This window comes from Panthera onca, chromosome D4 (assembly GCF_046562875.1).
Source record: "Panthera onca isolate mPanOnc1 chromosome D4, mPanOnc1 haplotype 2, whole genome shotgun sequence".
Classification (NCBI taxonomy): Eukaryota; Metazoa; Chordata; class Mammalia; order Carnivora; family Felidae; genus Panthera; species Panthera onca.
The window spans coordinates 94,694,425-94,711,883 of NC_138351.1; the positions used below are offsets into that span (position 1 = coordinate 94,694,425).

General features: G+C 52.3%; 1 protein-coding gene across 6 annotated transcripts in view; it reads right to left on the minus strand.

The window, feature by feature from the left end:
* The window catches only part of PNPLA7 (patatin like domain 7, lysophospholipase), a 63,714-nt gene that overhangs the window by 25,032 nt on the left and 21,223 nt on the right, over nucleotides 1-17,459 (minus strand). For all 6 annotated transcript variants that reach the window (XM_060608074.3, XM_060608072.3, XM_060608073.2 and 3 more), the window contains 6 exons: nucleotides 12,073-12,150; nucleotides 11,035-11,240; nucleotides 9,566-9,697; nucleotides 8,630-8,753; nucleotides 8,013-8,126; nucleotides 3,651-3,720 (listed from right to left, as the gene is read on the minus strand). In XM_060608074.3, the coding sequence (XP_060464057.1) occupies nucleotides 3,651-3,720; nucleotides 8,013-8,126; nucleotides 8,630-8,753; nucleotides 9,566-9,697; nucleotides 11,035-11,240; nucleotides 12,073-12,150 (724 nt within the window). The remainder of the gene's footprint in view (nucleotides 1-3,650; nucleotides 3,721-8,012; nucleotides 8,127-8,629; nucleotides 8,754-9,565; nucleotides 9,698-11,034; nucleotides 11,241-12,072; nucleotides 12,151-17,459) is intronic.

Here is a 17,459-nt window from a genome sequence, read left to right on the forward strand (position 1 = left end):
GGGGTGGGGGAGGGGGAGGGGGTGGACAAGCCAGTGCAGGTAGAACTTCCGGTCCCTGAGGCCACGGACTCTCTGTCCTCCAGACGTGCCTCCCTGGGGCCCCCGCAACGGCAGGGAAGGAGGCAGCAGATGTGCTGACCCACAAGGTCATTAGTCAGAGGGTCTCTGGAAGTTTATTTCCAACAACAGTCACTACACGGCCAACGGCACCTCCTATTTTCACGGAGGCAGCCAAGGGGGGCAGCCTCTCCCTCCCGCCAGCCACATCCCAGGCAGACTCGGGTCTCCCATAGACTGGACACGCCGAGGGCTCTCTTGCTGGCTCCCTGACTGCTTGTTGCCCAGCCAGCTGCCTGCCACGCCCCGACCCCTGACGTGCACAGCCAAGCGTCTGCACAGGCCACACCAGAGGGCCCAGCTCCTCCAAAACAGAGTCCATTTCTGACTCTGCTCATCTTGCCCCGGGTGAGGAGTGGCGGTTCTTGAGCAGTGGAGTGTGGGTCCTGGCACGGCCTGACCCAGAAGCCAGAGCGAGGGGATGTAGGACAGCAGAGAGAGGGGGCGGCTCAGAGCTAATCTGGGGCAGGGAAACACAAGGGCTGCGAGCTGGTCACTGTCTGCACACAGGGTGGCAGAGAGGCCCCTTTGTGCCAGTTTCCCTGAAGCTTCTCCTCTGGGAAGCCCCCTCCTCTGTGTCTTTCCCAGCAACCTCTGACATCAGCATCCTCTGTCTGAGGCTGAACCAAAGGGGACCCTCTCGCTAGCTTTGCGTGGCCTTCTCTGCCTCCACCGGAGGCACTGGGAGGTCCTGGTTCTGGCTGAAAGGGAGACGAGCAGGATGCCCCACCTGCCTGCCCCAAGGAGGCTGAGAAGGGTGCAGAGAGCAGGGCCCACTGGCTGGGTCCCGGACCCCTGGGAACCACCTCATCAGCGCCACCAAAGCTGTGGCATCCCTGCCCCTCCCCACCTCCCCAGCCAGGCAGGGTCCATCCATCCCTCCCAGCCAGGTGCTGCCTCCAGGGATATTTTCCAGGGCCCCTGGCACTAAGCAAACACCTGCCTGGGGCTACACACACAGTGGGCTGGAGCCCTCCAACTCTCCACACCCTGCACTGGCAAGTAGGGGTGCACGCCCACCAGAGTGGGGAAATCACAGAGAGAAGAGGGGTGGAGAAGGAAATCTCTAAACCTAGCGTGAAGTCCTGGGCTCACCGCCAAGTGGCCTACGCACAAAACCAGCCAGAATCGCACAGCAGAGGCTCTGAGAACAGAATATAGTACAGAACAGCAGCCAGCCTGCCTCCACAGTGGCTCTAGGGAGCACACGAGTAGGGCAGACCGCAGTAACAGCGCAAAGGCCTGGAGAATTAAATTAACATTCAAACTGTCAGGGCCAGGACATGCTCTGCGAACATAAGCACGCCGACAGTCTGTTATAACAGAAGATTTAAATGAGAACCAGCGTGTCATGACATCACGCCCAAAATACAGGATATAATCCAAAATAACCAGGTTTACCAAAAGCCAGGAAAATCTCACCTGCAACATCAACAGACAAAAGTGACAACATGTCATGGAATTTGGAATTACTTGACAAGGATGATAAAGCAGTGATCACAACCAGCTACAAACAGCAATCACGACCAGTAACACCGATGCAGAAATATAATGACTGAAATAAAAAAACTCTCTGGATGGGCTTAAAAGCAGAATCAGGAAGACAGAGGAAAGAGCCAATGACCTTGAGGAAAGATCACAAGAAACTACTCAATCTGAACACTGGAAGAAGGAAAAAAACCCACCATGCCCAAGAGACCTCTGGGACAATAACAGAAGGTCTAGCATTTGTGTCTGTGGATTTCCGGAAGAGCAGAAAGAGTAAAGAGCTGAAAGAACATTCGAAGAAATAAAGACTGAAAACCTTCCAAGTCTGGTAAAAGATATAAATCTGTAGATTCAAGAAGACGAGCATTTGGTTTCTAAAATTAAGGACAAAGACAAAGGCTTGAACACAGCCAGAGAGAAAGGATGGTGTAGAGATGTGGGAACAAGTCACGTCTGGGCTTCGCAGCAGAAGCCGTGGCGGCCGGAGGACGGCACAGCCCCCAGGGGCCATCAGCACGGTGGCACATCCAGCAAAACAGCCTTCAGGATGAAGGTGAGAGAGGGTCTCAAGACGAAGGGAAGCTGCGAGAGTACGCAGCCAGCAGACCTGCCCTGAAAGGACCATCACGAAAGGCACTTCTTCAGACAGAAGGGAAGGGTCACCAGGATGAAGAGTGACAGAGTGGGAAATATTCTAGATGATTCTCCCCTCAAGCTTCAAGATCATGTTTGACGGCTGAAAGCCAAAATTACAACACCGTGTGAGGGGCTTCAACGTGTGTAGAACAAGGGAGAATGATGGGACTGGAGCGGAGGTGAGGCCCCTGCAGCCCGCCCTCAGGGACAGCGTGTTGGTACTAGATGGCCGGACGGGAAGGGGCGGGAACCGCAAGCCCACAGCAACTGCTGAAGATGTGGTATGAGGTCGCACCCCAGAACCACGACCGATGAATAGGAACGGATTACTCAAAAAGGCTGAAGGAGCTCAAAAGAAGACAGAAGGAGGCATCCAAGTAACAAAACAATGAGAGGGGAGAGCAGAGAACAAATAATAAAATGACAGGTATAAACCCTGATGTGAGTAAATGTATTAAAGGCAGACGGTCTATACATAAATAAAAAGAAGCTGTCAGAAGGGGTGACAAACACAGAACCCAACTATGTGCCTCCTACAGGAAACCTGCTTCCCACCTAACTGTACAGGTGCTTGGAGGGGAGACAGACAGACACACGCCTCCTGTGTCCACCCTGGACCGTGCAGTGGGACCGCATTGGAAATAGGGTCTTGGCAGATGCAGCTGGTGGAGATGAGCTGTGCTGGACTCGGGTGGCCCCACCCTGCTCTGCTGTCCCCCCCCAGCACATTTGTGCACCTCCATCCTTCCACAAGATGCAGTACTGTGCCCAGGTCACTGCACCGGATGGGGGGCGGGGGGAGGACATAGTCCTGGCACAGGAGACAGAGCTAGGGAGGTGTGGGGTGAGTCAGGGGATTCAAGTGAAGTGGGAAAGGGGAGCTGAGGAGCAGAGGGCACTGGGGTGGCCAGGTGGGTGCAGGGCTCTGATGAAGGGGCTCTGGCAGAGGGGCTGCAGGCCAAGGGGCAGCAGGTGGTCCCAAAATAGTGAGGAGGAACCAGTTGCTGTTGAACAGCACAGGGGATCTAGCAAGTATTTAAAAGCGCACATTCTCAGAATTAGAACCAGAACAGAACACATAAGCTGGCAGGAAAAGTCCCAGCATCAGGGAATTGTTTCACCCGCTCAGACAGGCCAGACTCCCTCAAGTACCTGCCCCAGTGCTGGGTTCAGATCCGTGCCATCCAGTGGCCAAAAAACAGGGGAGGCCCCAGGGCTTCCCTACCATGCTGCCTGCTGCCAGTACCCATATCAGCAAACCCCAGCGCCTTCCCCACCAGCTCAGAGCTGCCCCACCCTGGCCACCACACCCCTCCTGCCACCCCTTCTCCCCTCGCTTCCCCCACTCCCCCCAGGCAGGGCTCCAGTGAGGTAGGCAGGGCTCCCAGGAGCCAGGCCCAAGGACATACCAGAAGCAGTTCCCTGTTGGAGGCTGCCCAGAATCTTCTCACCCAAGAGATGAATCAGCCGAGTCACAACCTGGGGGCAGAGAAAGAAAGGAGACCACACATTTAAACTAAGAAGCGAAGCACCTTGGATCCACATTTTCAAAATCACTACTTCTGTAAACCCCTCTGGGCTGTGGGCTGTGGGTAGTGTGGTTGGCTGGCTAGTCACCTGCAGGTAGGACCCAACTCTATAGGGTGCCTTCCTAGAGTCCACTGCAGGCAGCAGGTGTGAGGGGCACATGCCCTGTAATCTGGAGCCTGTCCCAGAGTCTCCTTTTACTTCCAGGGCACGAGAGCACCAGAGAAAGCCACAGCCACCTCCACAGGCAGGCCAGGAAGGGCTTCCATAGAGCCAAGGGCTCACTATGTGCTCCTGAGCGGGCCAGACCTGGGCAGGACACGGGATGAGTATGACATGACATCCAGGAAGTATTACATGGCTACGTTAATGCTAAATGTCATAGACAAAGTATTTAAGGTTGGAATGCCAAGATATTTACAATTTACTCATACATACTTTCACATAAAGTCAGATGTTTTCATTGCTAGGGTTTATACTATGCAGGCGGCCTACCACTGTAGCTCCTAGATGCAGTCCAGGGCCACTGTGTAAAGAGAAGCTGCTGTCAGCTTCAGTAAAACCTAAATTATATCAGAAAGCAAGCTGAAGACACTGATGAGGTCCCTTGGATGCTGCCTGTCTGCTGTCCTCTGCCTTTCCAGGCCTCAGCCTCTGGTTTGCTTTCTGACCATCTACAGCCCTGAGCTCTGGGGCTGCCCCTGGAAGGAGCCGGCTGAGACCTTAGGCTCCAGTAACCAACAGCCCTGGAAAACCGACTCAGAGAGCCTCTCTCACCCCCACGATGCTGGAGTCAAAGACTCATGCACGAGGCAAGTGAAACCGTCCACATTTTAAGGTGTGAGACAAAAAACAGTTTGAGCAGTGGTCCAAAACAGAAACTAAAAAGGAGTCTGGTTTGTATAGAAGTAATCTAGCAACAAACTGTTGCTTGGAGCTAATTTTATTTTATTTTATTTATTTATTTATTTTTTAAATTTTTTTTTCAACGTTTTTTATTTATTTTTGGGACAGAGAGAGACAGAGCATGAACGGGGGAGGGGCAGAGAGAGAGGGAGACACAGAATCGGAAACAGGCTCCACGCTCCGAGCCATCAGCCCAGAGCCTGACGCGGGGCTCGAACTCACGGACCGCGAGATCGTGACCTGGCTGAAGTCGGACGCTTAACCGACTGCGCCACCCAGGCGCCCCGCTTGGAGCTAATTTTAAAACCACACGTTATTGTGGAAAATTTCACGATACACAAGGGCGAACCCCACCCTCCATCACCCAGCCACAATCAGTTCACACACACACACCTGAAAAGGTTTGAAGCCAATCCCAAACACAGCATTTTATCCATTAATATTTGAATCTGTATCTCTAAAAGAGCCTTTAAAAACATACACATGGTATAATTATCACAGTTACAAATTTATAATAATTCTCATTAAGGCTAATTTAAAAAGTGATCATTTCTACAGCAAGTGAAAAAGGTTCAAAATAAGCCCACGAACATACGAAAAGGTGCTCAACATCTCTGGTCATCAGGGAAATTCTAAGCACAAGGAGAGCCATTTCCTGTGGAACGAACGAGTGCAGCCACCAAGTGCTGACGCCTGGTGACAGGCTGTGTGCTGCTGGGGCCATGAACTGGTACAACCACACGGGCAACCACATCCAACATATGTCTACCCTCTGACCCGGCAATGCCAGTGTCAAGTGGTTCCGAAGAGAAACGAAACATGTGCCATGAAAATATTTCCAGAACAGCCTCAAGCTGGGAACAACCAAATGTCCATCAACAGGACAGATGAGTGCACCCTGGCGCAGGGTGGGACACTGCTTTGCAGCAAAAAGTACATGTCAACAGGACACAGACCTCAGACACCACACCGGGCAACAGAAGCCGGACAGAAAACACTTCGTTTACACAAAATCCAAGCACAGACACAGAGAGGACGGTGGTGGTGGGTGGCGTGCTGGCAACAGCCGCCCCACGGGGCCGAGTGGCCAGCGGTCCCCTGTGTTGGAGGGCACCAAGCAAGCAAGCCCGGGATCTAGGCCAGGCCAGTGCCTATGGGAGAGCACACACGGTGGTAGTCAGCCCAGTAGCAGCCAGCGTGTGATGGAGAAGCATCGGGACGCACCACGAGCTCCTGGGAGCTGCACATGGGTGAAGTCTGCGGGCCCCCAGGGGAGTGGGTGTGAGCAGAGGGTCTTTCTATGGGCCCACCAGGGAGCAGCCCTGCAGAACAGGAAGCAGCTGGCTCCCCCTTGCTCCCAGTGATCGCGTGGCCGCTGGTGGCACACGTACTGGCCCTGGCCACCACCACCACTGTTCTGCCATTCACAGGGGTGTCCTGGTGCTTACTTAGATCAAGGCCCTCAGACTTGGGCCCAGATCCTCCCACGGATCACGGGCTTGCAGAAGTGCTGAGGGAGGGAAGATGCGGGCGTCAGCCGTGGGCAGGTGCAGGGGGAAGTAGAAGAACTGGGGGGGGTGGGCAGCGGCTTGGTGTGGGGTAATGCTCTGCGGTGGTGGGGGGGGTCCTCGAGGGAGGAGCTGCACACACTCCTAAACAAACAGCTCAAGACAGGAGCAGATGTTCTCACTGCTGGAGAGGGAGAGGCTGGCACGGAAAGGGAAGACCCTGGGAGCTCCAGCAGAGTGACCAAGGGCTCCGGGCCAGAAATGCACATGGCACGACAGGACTAAGGGGTCCCCAGAGACCAAATCTGGGACACGAACAGCCAAATGAAAGATGACAGTAAAGGATTACAAACTATCTAAACGGAGCCAGAATATACAGTGGCATGCCAAGGGGGTGCAGTGCCTCCCCCAGCCAACTCTGTGTGCCCACAAGAAAAGGTCCTGCTGGGCAGGTGGCCCCCGGCTGCTTCCCCAGGGAAGGCACCCTAAACTGTTCACAGAAAGACATCCATTCCCTCGTTTCCAACTGGGAAAGACTCACCCTATCCCACGTAGGACACAGCAGGGCCACGTCCTAGGTGCTCCCAGCTGCTGGAACCAGGAGGCTGCCCTGGGCTGCGTGGGCCCCACACATGCACACAGTTCCTCATGTGGCTGTGCTGGTCTCAACTCACATGCTCCAGTCCACCTTGTAAACCCTCCACTTTTCCACAAACAAGATACCTGTTTGCTGTAAATCCAACTTTTACTCCTTTCCCAAACTTAGGCCAATTGTTTCATTTTTTTCAACCTTTCCCGTCAGGTGACGAGGGGCCTATCTTGTTTTGGACTTGGGTGTTCTGGAATAAAGGTTTCTTCACTTCCATTTTATTTAGAGTGTTTACTACCCGTGGCTGAATTTTGTCAAAAGCCCTGATATAATCGTAAGAGGAAGACTTCCTTTTGACTTTTTCCCATAATTAATTACATTTTAATAGTTTCTCAACATTAGGCTAATATTCCTTAAACAGGCCCTAATCAAATACATATTTTTTATAGGTGATTTGCTCACATTTAGAGTATTTGTAGCACTAAGAGAAATGACTGAAAGTTTTCTGCATTTTTATCAAGTTTTGGTGCTAAAGTGAAAATAACTTTGTAAAATAAACTTGCTCTGTTCCAGAGCAGAGATGTCTGCACGAAACGCGCACATGGTGCTGATGAGGAAAGAACAGGCCATCTCTTCCTCCTGCAGCGGCTCTGCTCCCGATCCTCCTCCAAACCCCCGGGCCCGAGGCCCTCCCATTTCCCAGGCCGCACACTTACTGCTTCTAAGCAGGGAGACGAAAACCAGCCATTCCATCTGCCCCGGGAGCAGAACAGACTCCCCTCCGTCCACTGCCTGGACCAATGGCCACTCGCCCAAGCCTGAATCTGCCTTGTCCAAAGTCCGAGTCCACTTTTCCCAAGAAGCACAGCAAGAAAGCCCCCACCGCGAAAACCACACTTGCATCGCGCCTGTTCCTGCCTGTCGTGAGATCCCTCACTGGTTTTCAGTATCACCTGTGACGTGGCTCATCTTGTGGGAGGCGCCAGGTGGCTTCACTCGTTGAGTGCCCGTGTACCCCTCCCACCTCCTGGCAACACCCAAGCCACCTGCCCCAAGGCCCTTATCCCCACGTGCTGGTCCATACTGACACCTCCTTGAAAATGGGCAACGAGCCTGCTTCAGGTCACTTCGATCTGTACCCACTCTGGTACTCAGAAGGATGTAGCCCAGGGTCAAGTAATCCCGAGTTCCTGGTCTGGATGTCCTGCTTTCCTAAGGCAGCCCGGAACAGGAGTGCTTACCTGCGGGTACCTGCGCTTGATGGATGTCAGGGCTCCCGCCGGAAGCTTGGCCAGCTCTGAGTCCCGAACGGCATGCACTGTGGTCGCCCTGGCCTGGTGGGTGAGCGTCTCCACCTGAGGAAGAGAAGCTGGGGAGGTGCTCACGCCCTCCAGCCCTGTAGGTCCAGCCAGCCACACTCTGAACGCAACCACAGGCAGAGCACGTGGTGGCCCTTCTGCAGTGCGGCATACAGGCGGGAAACAGGAGGAAAAGGGGCTCGTCAAGCCACCCCTGAAGTGCTGGAGGAGCGTCAGTGACAGCCTGCGACAGGGTGAGCATCCAGCAGCATTGGAACCTGCCTGAGGCCAAAGGGGCCGGGCATCCCGCAGGGCCTCATCCTACACAAGGTTCTCAGAGGGGCTCCCAGCTCCACCCGGCCGGCTGTCCTCTCTGGAGACCTTCAGGGATGACCGTTCCAAGCCCTGGTGCTGCAGCCTGGGTGAGAGCAAGCACGCCGGCCCCCAGGAAAGGCATGTCCCACATGAGGTCACTTGGAGGGCCCCCTCCCCACACCCAGGTAAGGAGCCAGGAGTCACCCTGGAGCAGGGCCTGGTGGGGACAGGGAATCTGGCCCTACCACACCGATGAGGTCTCCGCGGCCATACTCCCCCGCTAGGCGCTTTTTGCCATCATCCTTGCGGATCACAGAGCGCAGCCGGCCACTGAGGACGATGTAGGTGCAGTCTGACCTGTCTCCCTGCCTGTGGGGACAGAGGCCGATGGAGCAGATGGGGCAAGGCCGGGAAGCCCTCTACCATTTGAGGTGGCAAATAAACCAATTAATTAAAAAAATATAATCTTCTCACTAAATTTTTTTTGGTTGGGAAAATACAGTTATTTTCCATCAAAAAATACATACGCTAACGTATAAAGGGCTTATTGTGATTTTTAAGCAAATGATCATTCGGGGCGCTTGGGCAGCTCAGTTGGTTAAGCATCTGACTCTTGATTTCGGCTCAGGTCATGGTCTGGCAGTACCGTTCGCGAGTTCGAGCCCCTGTGTCAGGCTCTGCGCTGACAGCGTGGAGTCTGCTTGGGATTCTGTCTTTCTCTCTCTCTGCCCCTTCCCCGCTCACGTTCTCCCTCTCAAATAAACTTCAATAAATACATCAAAAAATACATAAATATTTTAAATGTTGTTGATTTTAATTTTCAATACCATAAAAACCAGATGGCAACAGCCCGTGTCTGTGTGAAACTCTGGACACAGCTGCTGCTGCAACGTGGAGCTAAGAGGCCAGACGCTCAGCACATGAGCACCTTCACACAGGCTGTGCTAACATCCCATCTGCTGGGCCATCTTAAAGGAGAGCCTGCATTTGCATACGTTGATAGGGAAGGATGCCCATGAAAAAGTGTGTGTGTGTGCGTGTCTGAGTGTGTGCGCACGCACACCGTGGGAGGAGGGCCAGGAAGCACGTGGGTGTGGGGACCTCAGGGAGCAGAGCCAGAGGAGATGGTCTTCCCAGTGGAGACACTGCAGGTGACAGACCTGCATGCCTACGGGCCCCACCTGTACACTGCGCGCCCGGCCTCCACCTCCATCCAGTCCAGCGCGAAGTCGATCTGCCGCACGAAGGACGACACCCGCTTGACGACGGTGTGCGCCACGCCCAGGACCACCGTTGGCTGCTTCCGCATGATTCTGCCAAGCCCGCCCAGAGTCACTCCTGCTCCAGCAAGACCTACAGCCAACCCTTCCGGTGCTACCCCCTTCCCTCCAGGCCACAGCACTTGGAGCTGGCGGGACCTGTACCCACACTTATCAAATGGTGATGCCACGTAGCAGGTGACAGGGACACAGGCCCAGGGCTAGGACAGAGCTCAGCAACCACTCAGCCACCTGCTCCGATGTGGTCTGTGCACGCCCCACAGCCGCCAGCAGCTTTGGGAGAGTCTGTGGAGGCCCCTGACAGCTGCCATCGCCCCCACAGATGTGCTCCGAGTACAGGCCTCATTTGACGTCTCACCCCAGCAGTGGGATGCAATGTGCCATGAAGACCAGAGTGGGTGTGGAAAAAGGGCTGAATGGGGGCACAAGAGTGAGGGTGAGGCTGAGAGATCAGAAGGCAGTGGCCACGCAGGACCTTGGGAACGCTCTGGGTCGATTCTGGGCGTGACAGAGTAATTGGCAGGCTCTGGCCGGCAGGAACACAACAGACCCAATTCCCTGGTCGCCGTGTGTGAACCAGCTGCTGGGGACGAGGGCAGCAGCAGGGTGTCCCCTATACTGTGAAGGCTTCTAGAAGGAGCAGCAAGGGCACGGTTAGCTCAGGGGCGGCAGGCTGGGGCAACTCCAAAACTCTGCCTGAGCAAGCGGCAAATAGAGTCACAAGTTACAGAGAAGAGAAAAATGGGAGCAGGAGAAAACTGGGGGGAAATTGGCAGTTCGGTTTTGGACAATGACTGAGGAAGCCCCTGAGGCACTGCAGGGGGTGGTCAGCACATCAGGCCGACACAGGGGCCAGGAGGGGAGTTTGGTGGGAGCCGTGAATTTAGTACATAAAGGCCCAGGGTTAGATGAGCTCTCTCAGGACATGAGTCAGACGATGTGTGCAGGGCGGGAGCTGCCTACGACACACACTGTGAGCCCACAACACACACGCACACAGGGGTGACGATCAGGCTCCCTCAGCAGGCTGAGGACACCTCTGGGCCTGGAGGGGCTGGACGGGGTGGACAAGGGTCTACGTCCAGGCTTAGGGATGATCTGGACTGTCTTCCTGAAGAGGACCCGAAGCTCTCTGGGCCTCCAGAGGCAGGGGGCATGGTGGCCACCCCACAGGGTAACAAGCCCTTCCTGCTACTTCACCCCACTGACCTCACCTTTCTCCCTGGAACTCCTGTCTCCTTGGGTGTGAGTAGGGCTAGAGGCAGGGCCCCGAGAGGTGCCTGACGTGGGCCCCACAACAGCCACCCGCACAGGAGCCACCCAGGCCGGCCTGGCCTCACGTGGCAGGTCGAGGCCCAGCGGGGACTCACTCGTAGAAGTGGGCCTTGGAGATGGAGAGAAAGCTGCAGTCCCTGTTGGCCTTGATGGTGAAGATGAGGGGCTCTCCCGTGAGCACTGCCAGCTGGCCCACCATCTCCCCCGGGCGCACTACGAATAGGCAGGTGTCCTCCTCACTGTCGATCTTCCGCTGGTACACATGCAGCAGCCCCGAGACCACAAAGAGGATGTTCACGTCCTAACCAAACAAGGGGTGTGGGCTGGAGACCCCTGGGTCCGGGCAGTCAGCGCAGCAGCACCATGGGGGCTCTGCGTGGCGGGGCCAGGGGGCGGCCCAGGAACTGCACGCTTCTCCTCTGCCTGTGCTGTCTCATGTCACTGTTCCTGGGCACAGGCTCGTGCTGCCTAGGAGCTCTGTCCCCCAAGTCCTGCCCCTGGGTCTTCAGCTGGCTGTGGTCACCTGGGCCCGTGTAGTGACGCTCCAGCAGGTACACGGGCACAAGGGTGGAGGGCCCATGCTCAGTCTGCTCTCCCAGCAAAAAACACCTGTTTCACCAAAGCTGCTCTAAGAGCACACTAAACAAAACACCTTCCGGCATACTGGTGCAGGGGCCACAGAAGACCCAACTCCTACAAAGAGGGACACCCAGACCACCCAGCAGCAAGAGAGACGAGCTCCCAGGAGGGCAGATGCCATGGAGATGATCCCTGCCTGCCCAGCACAACAAGGCTTTCAGAATCAGAAATTAGGTTCATTTATTTAGAAAAATGTATTTTTCATCTGTATTTGGACTTAGGAATTGAGAAAACAAAAGCATGTCCTCTGCACCTAGGAGCTCAGTAATGACCCTCACACATACGCAAGCACGCGTGCGTCTGTGAGTGTGCACACGCACCCCACAAACAGGGCGGGCTCAGTGATTCACAACATGGCTGTAGACACCTCCACAAGCCCCACGGGAAGAGCACCCTCAGGAACAGTGACAACAGACCCTGCATCCTGTCCAGCACTGGCTACAGCACTGGGCAGCCCTGGTGGCCACTCCCTCCGACCATGGCCTTTTGCTCACCTGGTCTCCCTGCCTCGACACCACCGTGCCCCCCGGAACATGGAGAAGCGTCACCCGGCCATCCAAGAGCGAGGTGTCCTAAAAATAGGAATGCAAGTACCAACACAAGAGAGCACGGACACTGTCTGAGGACGGCTGCCAAGGCGGACCCTGCACAGCCACCCACATCACACTGGTACCATTGGCACAGGACTTCAGACATCAGACATGGAGCCCCCTTGCCTTGTGAACTTGACCTCCAGGAGCCCAGCTGGGCTCTCATAGGAAATACCCAAGAAGAATGCCCTAAACGCCTTTAGGCCTCCAGTAGCGGGAGGGACAGGATATTGTCAAATACTCCAGAGGCTTCTGTGCTCTTCACAGGCCTGCCCGCAGGGGAAACTGCTTCAGCACAGCCTGACCTGCTGGGGCTTCATCAGGGCTTAGCTGGCCAGAGGAAGGGGAGTGCCCAGCCCCAGCCCACGTCAGCCATCTTGTGTTCCCTAAAGGGTTGGGGGTGACCCTGAGACGCACTGGGAGACTCCAACGCAGAGGCACAGGCCCCACTGAACACAGACCACACGGGACCCATGGCCCTCCCCTTCCTTCCCCTCCCCACTCCTCCCTATATCACTCAAGAACTACTGACAAGAGTTCCTTCTCTTTTATCATTAATTATACCTTTAATATAATAAAAGCTATTAAAAGCAGCAACTGAAAACCATCAATCTTTTCAAAGGTGCACAGGGTTACTGTAAGGTCAGGTAGCAGCACAGCTACTCTCTGGTATGAATGAGATGCTGAGGTGCAGAGTCTGGGTGGCCTTGCTAGGCCTTGTGCTGACTTCCCAAGTGAGGAAGACACCCCCTTCCCCTCTTCCAGCCAGAGGCTACCTGGAGCCTGCGCAGAGAAGGTGCAGGTGCACTGTGGCAGGCCTTGTCCCCCCTGTGCTTTCTCAGAAGCCTAGAAAGCAGGCCTGGGGCGGGGGGGTGGGGAGGGTGGGGGTGGTGCTGTGCCCCCTGAAGCCAGGCAGGAAGCCACAGATTAGAGCCCAGGTCCCACACCCCGCCAGGCTGGGCTGCAGTGGCAGCAGCTATGGGGCTGAGGAAGGGAGAAAACCAGCCCAGCTGCACCTCCTGGATCTGCCAGGGGAGCAGAGGGAAACTGCAGCTCCTCTGACGCGGGACATCACATCCAGCCATCAAGAAAAAACCACGAGGCACACACAAAGGCAAAAACACAGTCTGAAGAGACAGAGCAGCATCAGAAGCAGACTCAGACCTGGCAGAGGTGTTGGAATTATCAGAGTAGAATTTTAAACAACTGCGGTTAATATACGCTAAGGGCTCTGTAGGATCAAGTAGGCGGCACGCGAGAACACATGGGCAGTGTAAGCACAGAGGGAGAAATCTCGAGAACCAAAGAGAAAAGCTGGAGATAAAGACAGTATGGCAGAAAGGAGCCCTCTGATGGGCTCATTAGCAGACTGGACTCACTGAGCAAAGACTCTTGACACTTAAGGACACAGCAACAGAAACTCCAAAAGTGAAACTCAAGCAAACAAGCAAAACTGTAAACACAGAACAGGATCCCCAAGGGCTGTGAGACAACGACAAAGGTGTGACACACATGTGAAGGGAAGGCTAGGAGGAGGAGGAGGAAGAGAGAAAGACACAAAAGAAATAACTGCAACAATAATGACTGAGAATTCCCCCAAATGAATGTCAGACACCAAACCACAGACCAGGAAGTCAGAGAACACCACACCCAGGCATACAGATCATTTCAAAGCACAGAAGGTCCAAGACAAACGAGGGTCCTGAAAGCAGTCGGAAGGAAGAGGTGCCTGGCGGTCTCAGTCAGTTTAGTGTCCAACTCTTGGTTTCAGGTCAGGTCATGATCTCACACTTTGTGGGTTTGAGCCCCGTGTCAGGGATTGGGATTCTCTCTCTCTCCCTCTCTCTCTCTGTCTCCAGTTCGCTCACCCTATCTCTCTCTCTTATAAATAAATAAACAAACTTGGAGGAAAAAAAAAAAAAAAGAAGCTGGAGAGAAGAAACACCTGAGCTACGGAGGAACAAAGAATTACATCTAACTTCTCAGAAATGAACATGAGCAAGACAAAAGTAAGTCAAATATTGAGAGTGTTGAGAGAAAAAAACAGAGAAAACCTGGAATTCTGCACCCACTGGAATTGCCCTTCAGACATGAGGGGGTGATGAAGATGCTGCCTGACGCGCACAAGGGGGACTCTGTTGCCAGCAGACCTGCCTGGAGACATGTTGAAAGAAGTTCTTCAGAGAGAAGGAAAACGATACAGGTCAGAACCTCGGATCTACGTAATGAAAAGAGCACTGGAGGAGACACGTAAGTGAAGGGAAAATAAAAACTTTCATTGTTCTTATTCTTTTTTTTGTAAGATTAAAAAAAAATTTTTTTTAATGTTTATTTACTTTTGAGACAGAGAGAGACAGGGCATGAGCAGGGGAGGGGCGGAGAGACAGGGAGACAGAATCCAAAGCAAGCTCCAGGCTCTGAGCTGTCAGCACACAGCCAGATGCAGAGCTCAAACTCACGAGCCACGAGATCATGACCTGAGCCGAAGTCGGACGCTTAACCGACTGAGCCACCCAGGGGCCCCAAGATTTTATTTTTAGGTAATCTCTATACCTAGCACGGGGCTCGAACTCACGACCCTGAGATTAAGGGGTGCATGCTCCACGGACTGAGCCTCATAGTTCTTATTCTTAATTGATCTAACAGGCAAATCTCTTCAAAATGGTAACAGCAATAGCAACAACGTACCTGGTTATGCATGCCATGATGCTCCAAGTGGTGGCCAGTTAGGGTTACCTGGTTCTAAGCTCTCACACTCTACAAGGCAGTATCGTGTTTAAAAGGAGAACTCAGAAGCTGTCAGAAGCCGGGGGCAGAGACCAATATATATATTTCTTAAGATGTCAGGATAATTTGAAAGTAGACTAGGGTTAAATGCAAATATATACTGCAAGTTTAGGGCAACCACTAAAAAAGTAAAAAAGAAATATAAAACAGATAAGCCAAAAAAGGAGGAAAAACAGATGATACAAAACGCATAATAATCACAAAAAGCAAAAAAACAAGAAAAACACGGGCAACAAATCGGAAACAGTAAACAATGTAGTAGGTAATAACCCAACTCTATCAGTAATCACTTACACATCAACGGTCTGAATGCACCAATTAAAAGACAAAGGTTGTTGGCACAAAAACAGACACTCAGACACTGGAACAGAATGGAGAACCCATAAATGGACCCACAAACGTATGGCTGACTAATCTTTGACAAAGCAGGAAAGAACATCCAATGGAATAAAGACAATCTCCTCAGCAAGTGGTGCTGGGAAAACTGGACAGCAACAGGCAGAAAAATGAACCTGGACCACTTTCTCACACCATACACAAAAATAAACTCAAAATGGATGAAAGACCTAAAATTAAAACAGGAAGCCATCAAAATCTAGAGGAGAAAGCAGGCAAAAACCTCTTTGACCTCGGCCGTGGCAACTTCTTACTCAACACATCTCCGGAGACAAGGGAAACAAAAGCAGAAAGGAACTATTGGGACCTCATCAAAATAAAATGCTTTTGCACAGCGAAGGAAACAATCAGCAAAACTAAAAGGCAACTGACGGAATGGGAGAAGATATTTGTAAATGACATATCAGATAAAGGGTTAGTATCCAAAATCTGTAAAGAACTTATCAAACTCAACACCCAAAAAACAAATAATCCAGTGAAGAAATGGGCAAAAGACATGCATAGACACTTCTCCAAAGATGGCGAACAGACATGAAAAAATGCTCGACATCACTCATCATCAGGGAAATACACATCAAAACCACAAGGAGATACCACCTCACACCTGTCAGAATGGCTCACATTAACAACTCAGGCAACAACAGATGTTGGCGAGGATGCGGAGAAAGAGGATCTCTTTCGCACTGTTGGTGGCAACGCAAGCTGGTGCAGCCGCTCTGGAAAACAGTCTGGAGGTTCCTCAAAAAACTAAAAATAGAACTACCCTACGACCCAGCAATTGCACTACTAGGCATTTATCCAAGGGATACAGGTGTGCTGTTTCGAAGGGGCACGTGCACCCCCATGTTTATAGCAGCGCCATCGACAATAGCCAAAGTATGGAAAGAGCCCAAATGTCCACTGACAGATGAATGGATAAAGATGTGGTATATATACATGATGGAGTATTACTCAGCAATCAAAAAGAACGAAAGCTTGCCATTTGCAGCTACGTGGATGGAACTAGAGAGTATTATGCTAAGTGAAATGAGTCAGTCAGAAAAGACAAATATCATATGACTTCACTCAGATGAGGAATTTGAGATACAAAACAGATGAATATAAAGGAAAGGAAGCAAAAATAAAAATAAGGAGGGGGGACAAAACATAAGATACTCAAATACAGAGAACAAACTGAGGGTTGTGGGAGGGGTTGTGGGTGGGCAGATGGGCGGATGGGCTAAATGGGTACGGGGCATTAAGGAAAACACCTGTTGGGATGAGCACTGGGAGTTATACGTAGGGGATGAATCATTGGTATCTACTCCTGAAATCATTATTGCACTATAAGCTAACTAACTTTGATGTAAATTAAAAACTAACTAATTAATTTTAAAAAATAAACTAGGGGGAAGGCAGAAAAAAAAAAGACAAAGGTTGTCAGACTAACTACAAAAACAAGACCCAACTATATGTTGTTTACAAGAAATCCACTTTAGGGGCACCTGGGTGGCTCAGTTGGTTAAGCGTTTGACTTCGGCCCAGGTCATGGTCTCACGGTTCGTGAGTTTGAGCCCCACATCGGGCTCTGTGCTGACAGCTCAGAGCCTGGAGCCTGCTTCGGATTCTGTGTCTCCCTCTCTCTCTCTCTGCCCTTCCCTAGCTCGCTCTCTCTCTGTGTCAAAAATAAATAAACTTTAAAAAAACCCCACTTTAAATGTAAAGACACACATGGATTAAAAGTAGATGAATAGAGAAAACAAAACAAAGCAGAATCAGCTATATTGATTTCAGAGAATGAAGCAGACTTCTCAGAAGGAAGATTACCAGGGATAATGAGGGACATTTCTCAGTGATAAAGGGGTCAATTTTTTTTAAGTTTATTTATTTATTTATTTTGAGAGAAACAGAGACAGCAAGAGATGGGGAGAGGCAGAGAGAGAGAGGGAGAGAGAGAATCCCATGCAGACTCTGCACTGTCAGCACAGAGCCCAATGTGGGGCTTGAAATCACGAAACTGTGAGATCATGACCTGAGGCAAAATCAATCTGCTTCAACCAACTGAGCCACCCTGGTGCCTCTAAAGGGGTCAATTCTTGAAGGTGTACCAACCCTGTACAGGAGGTGCA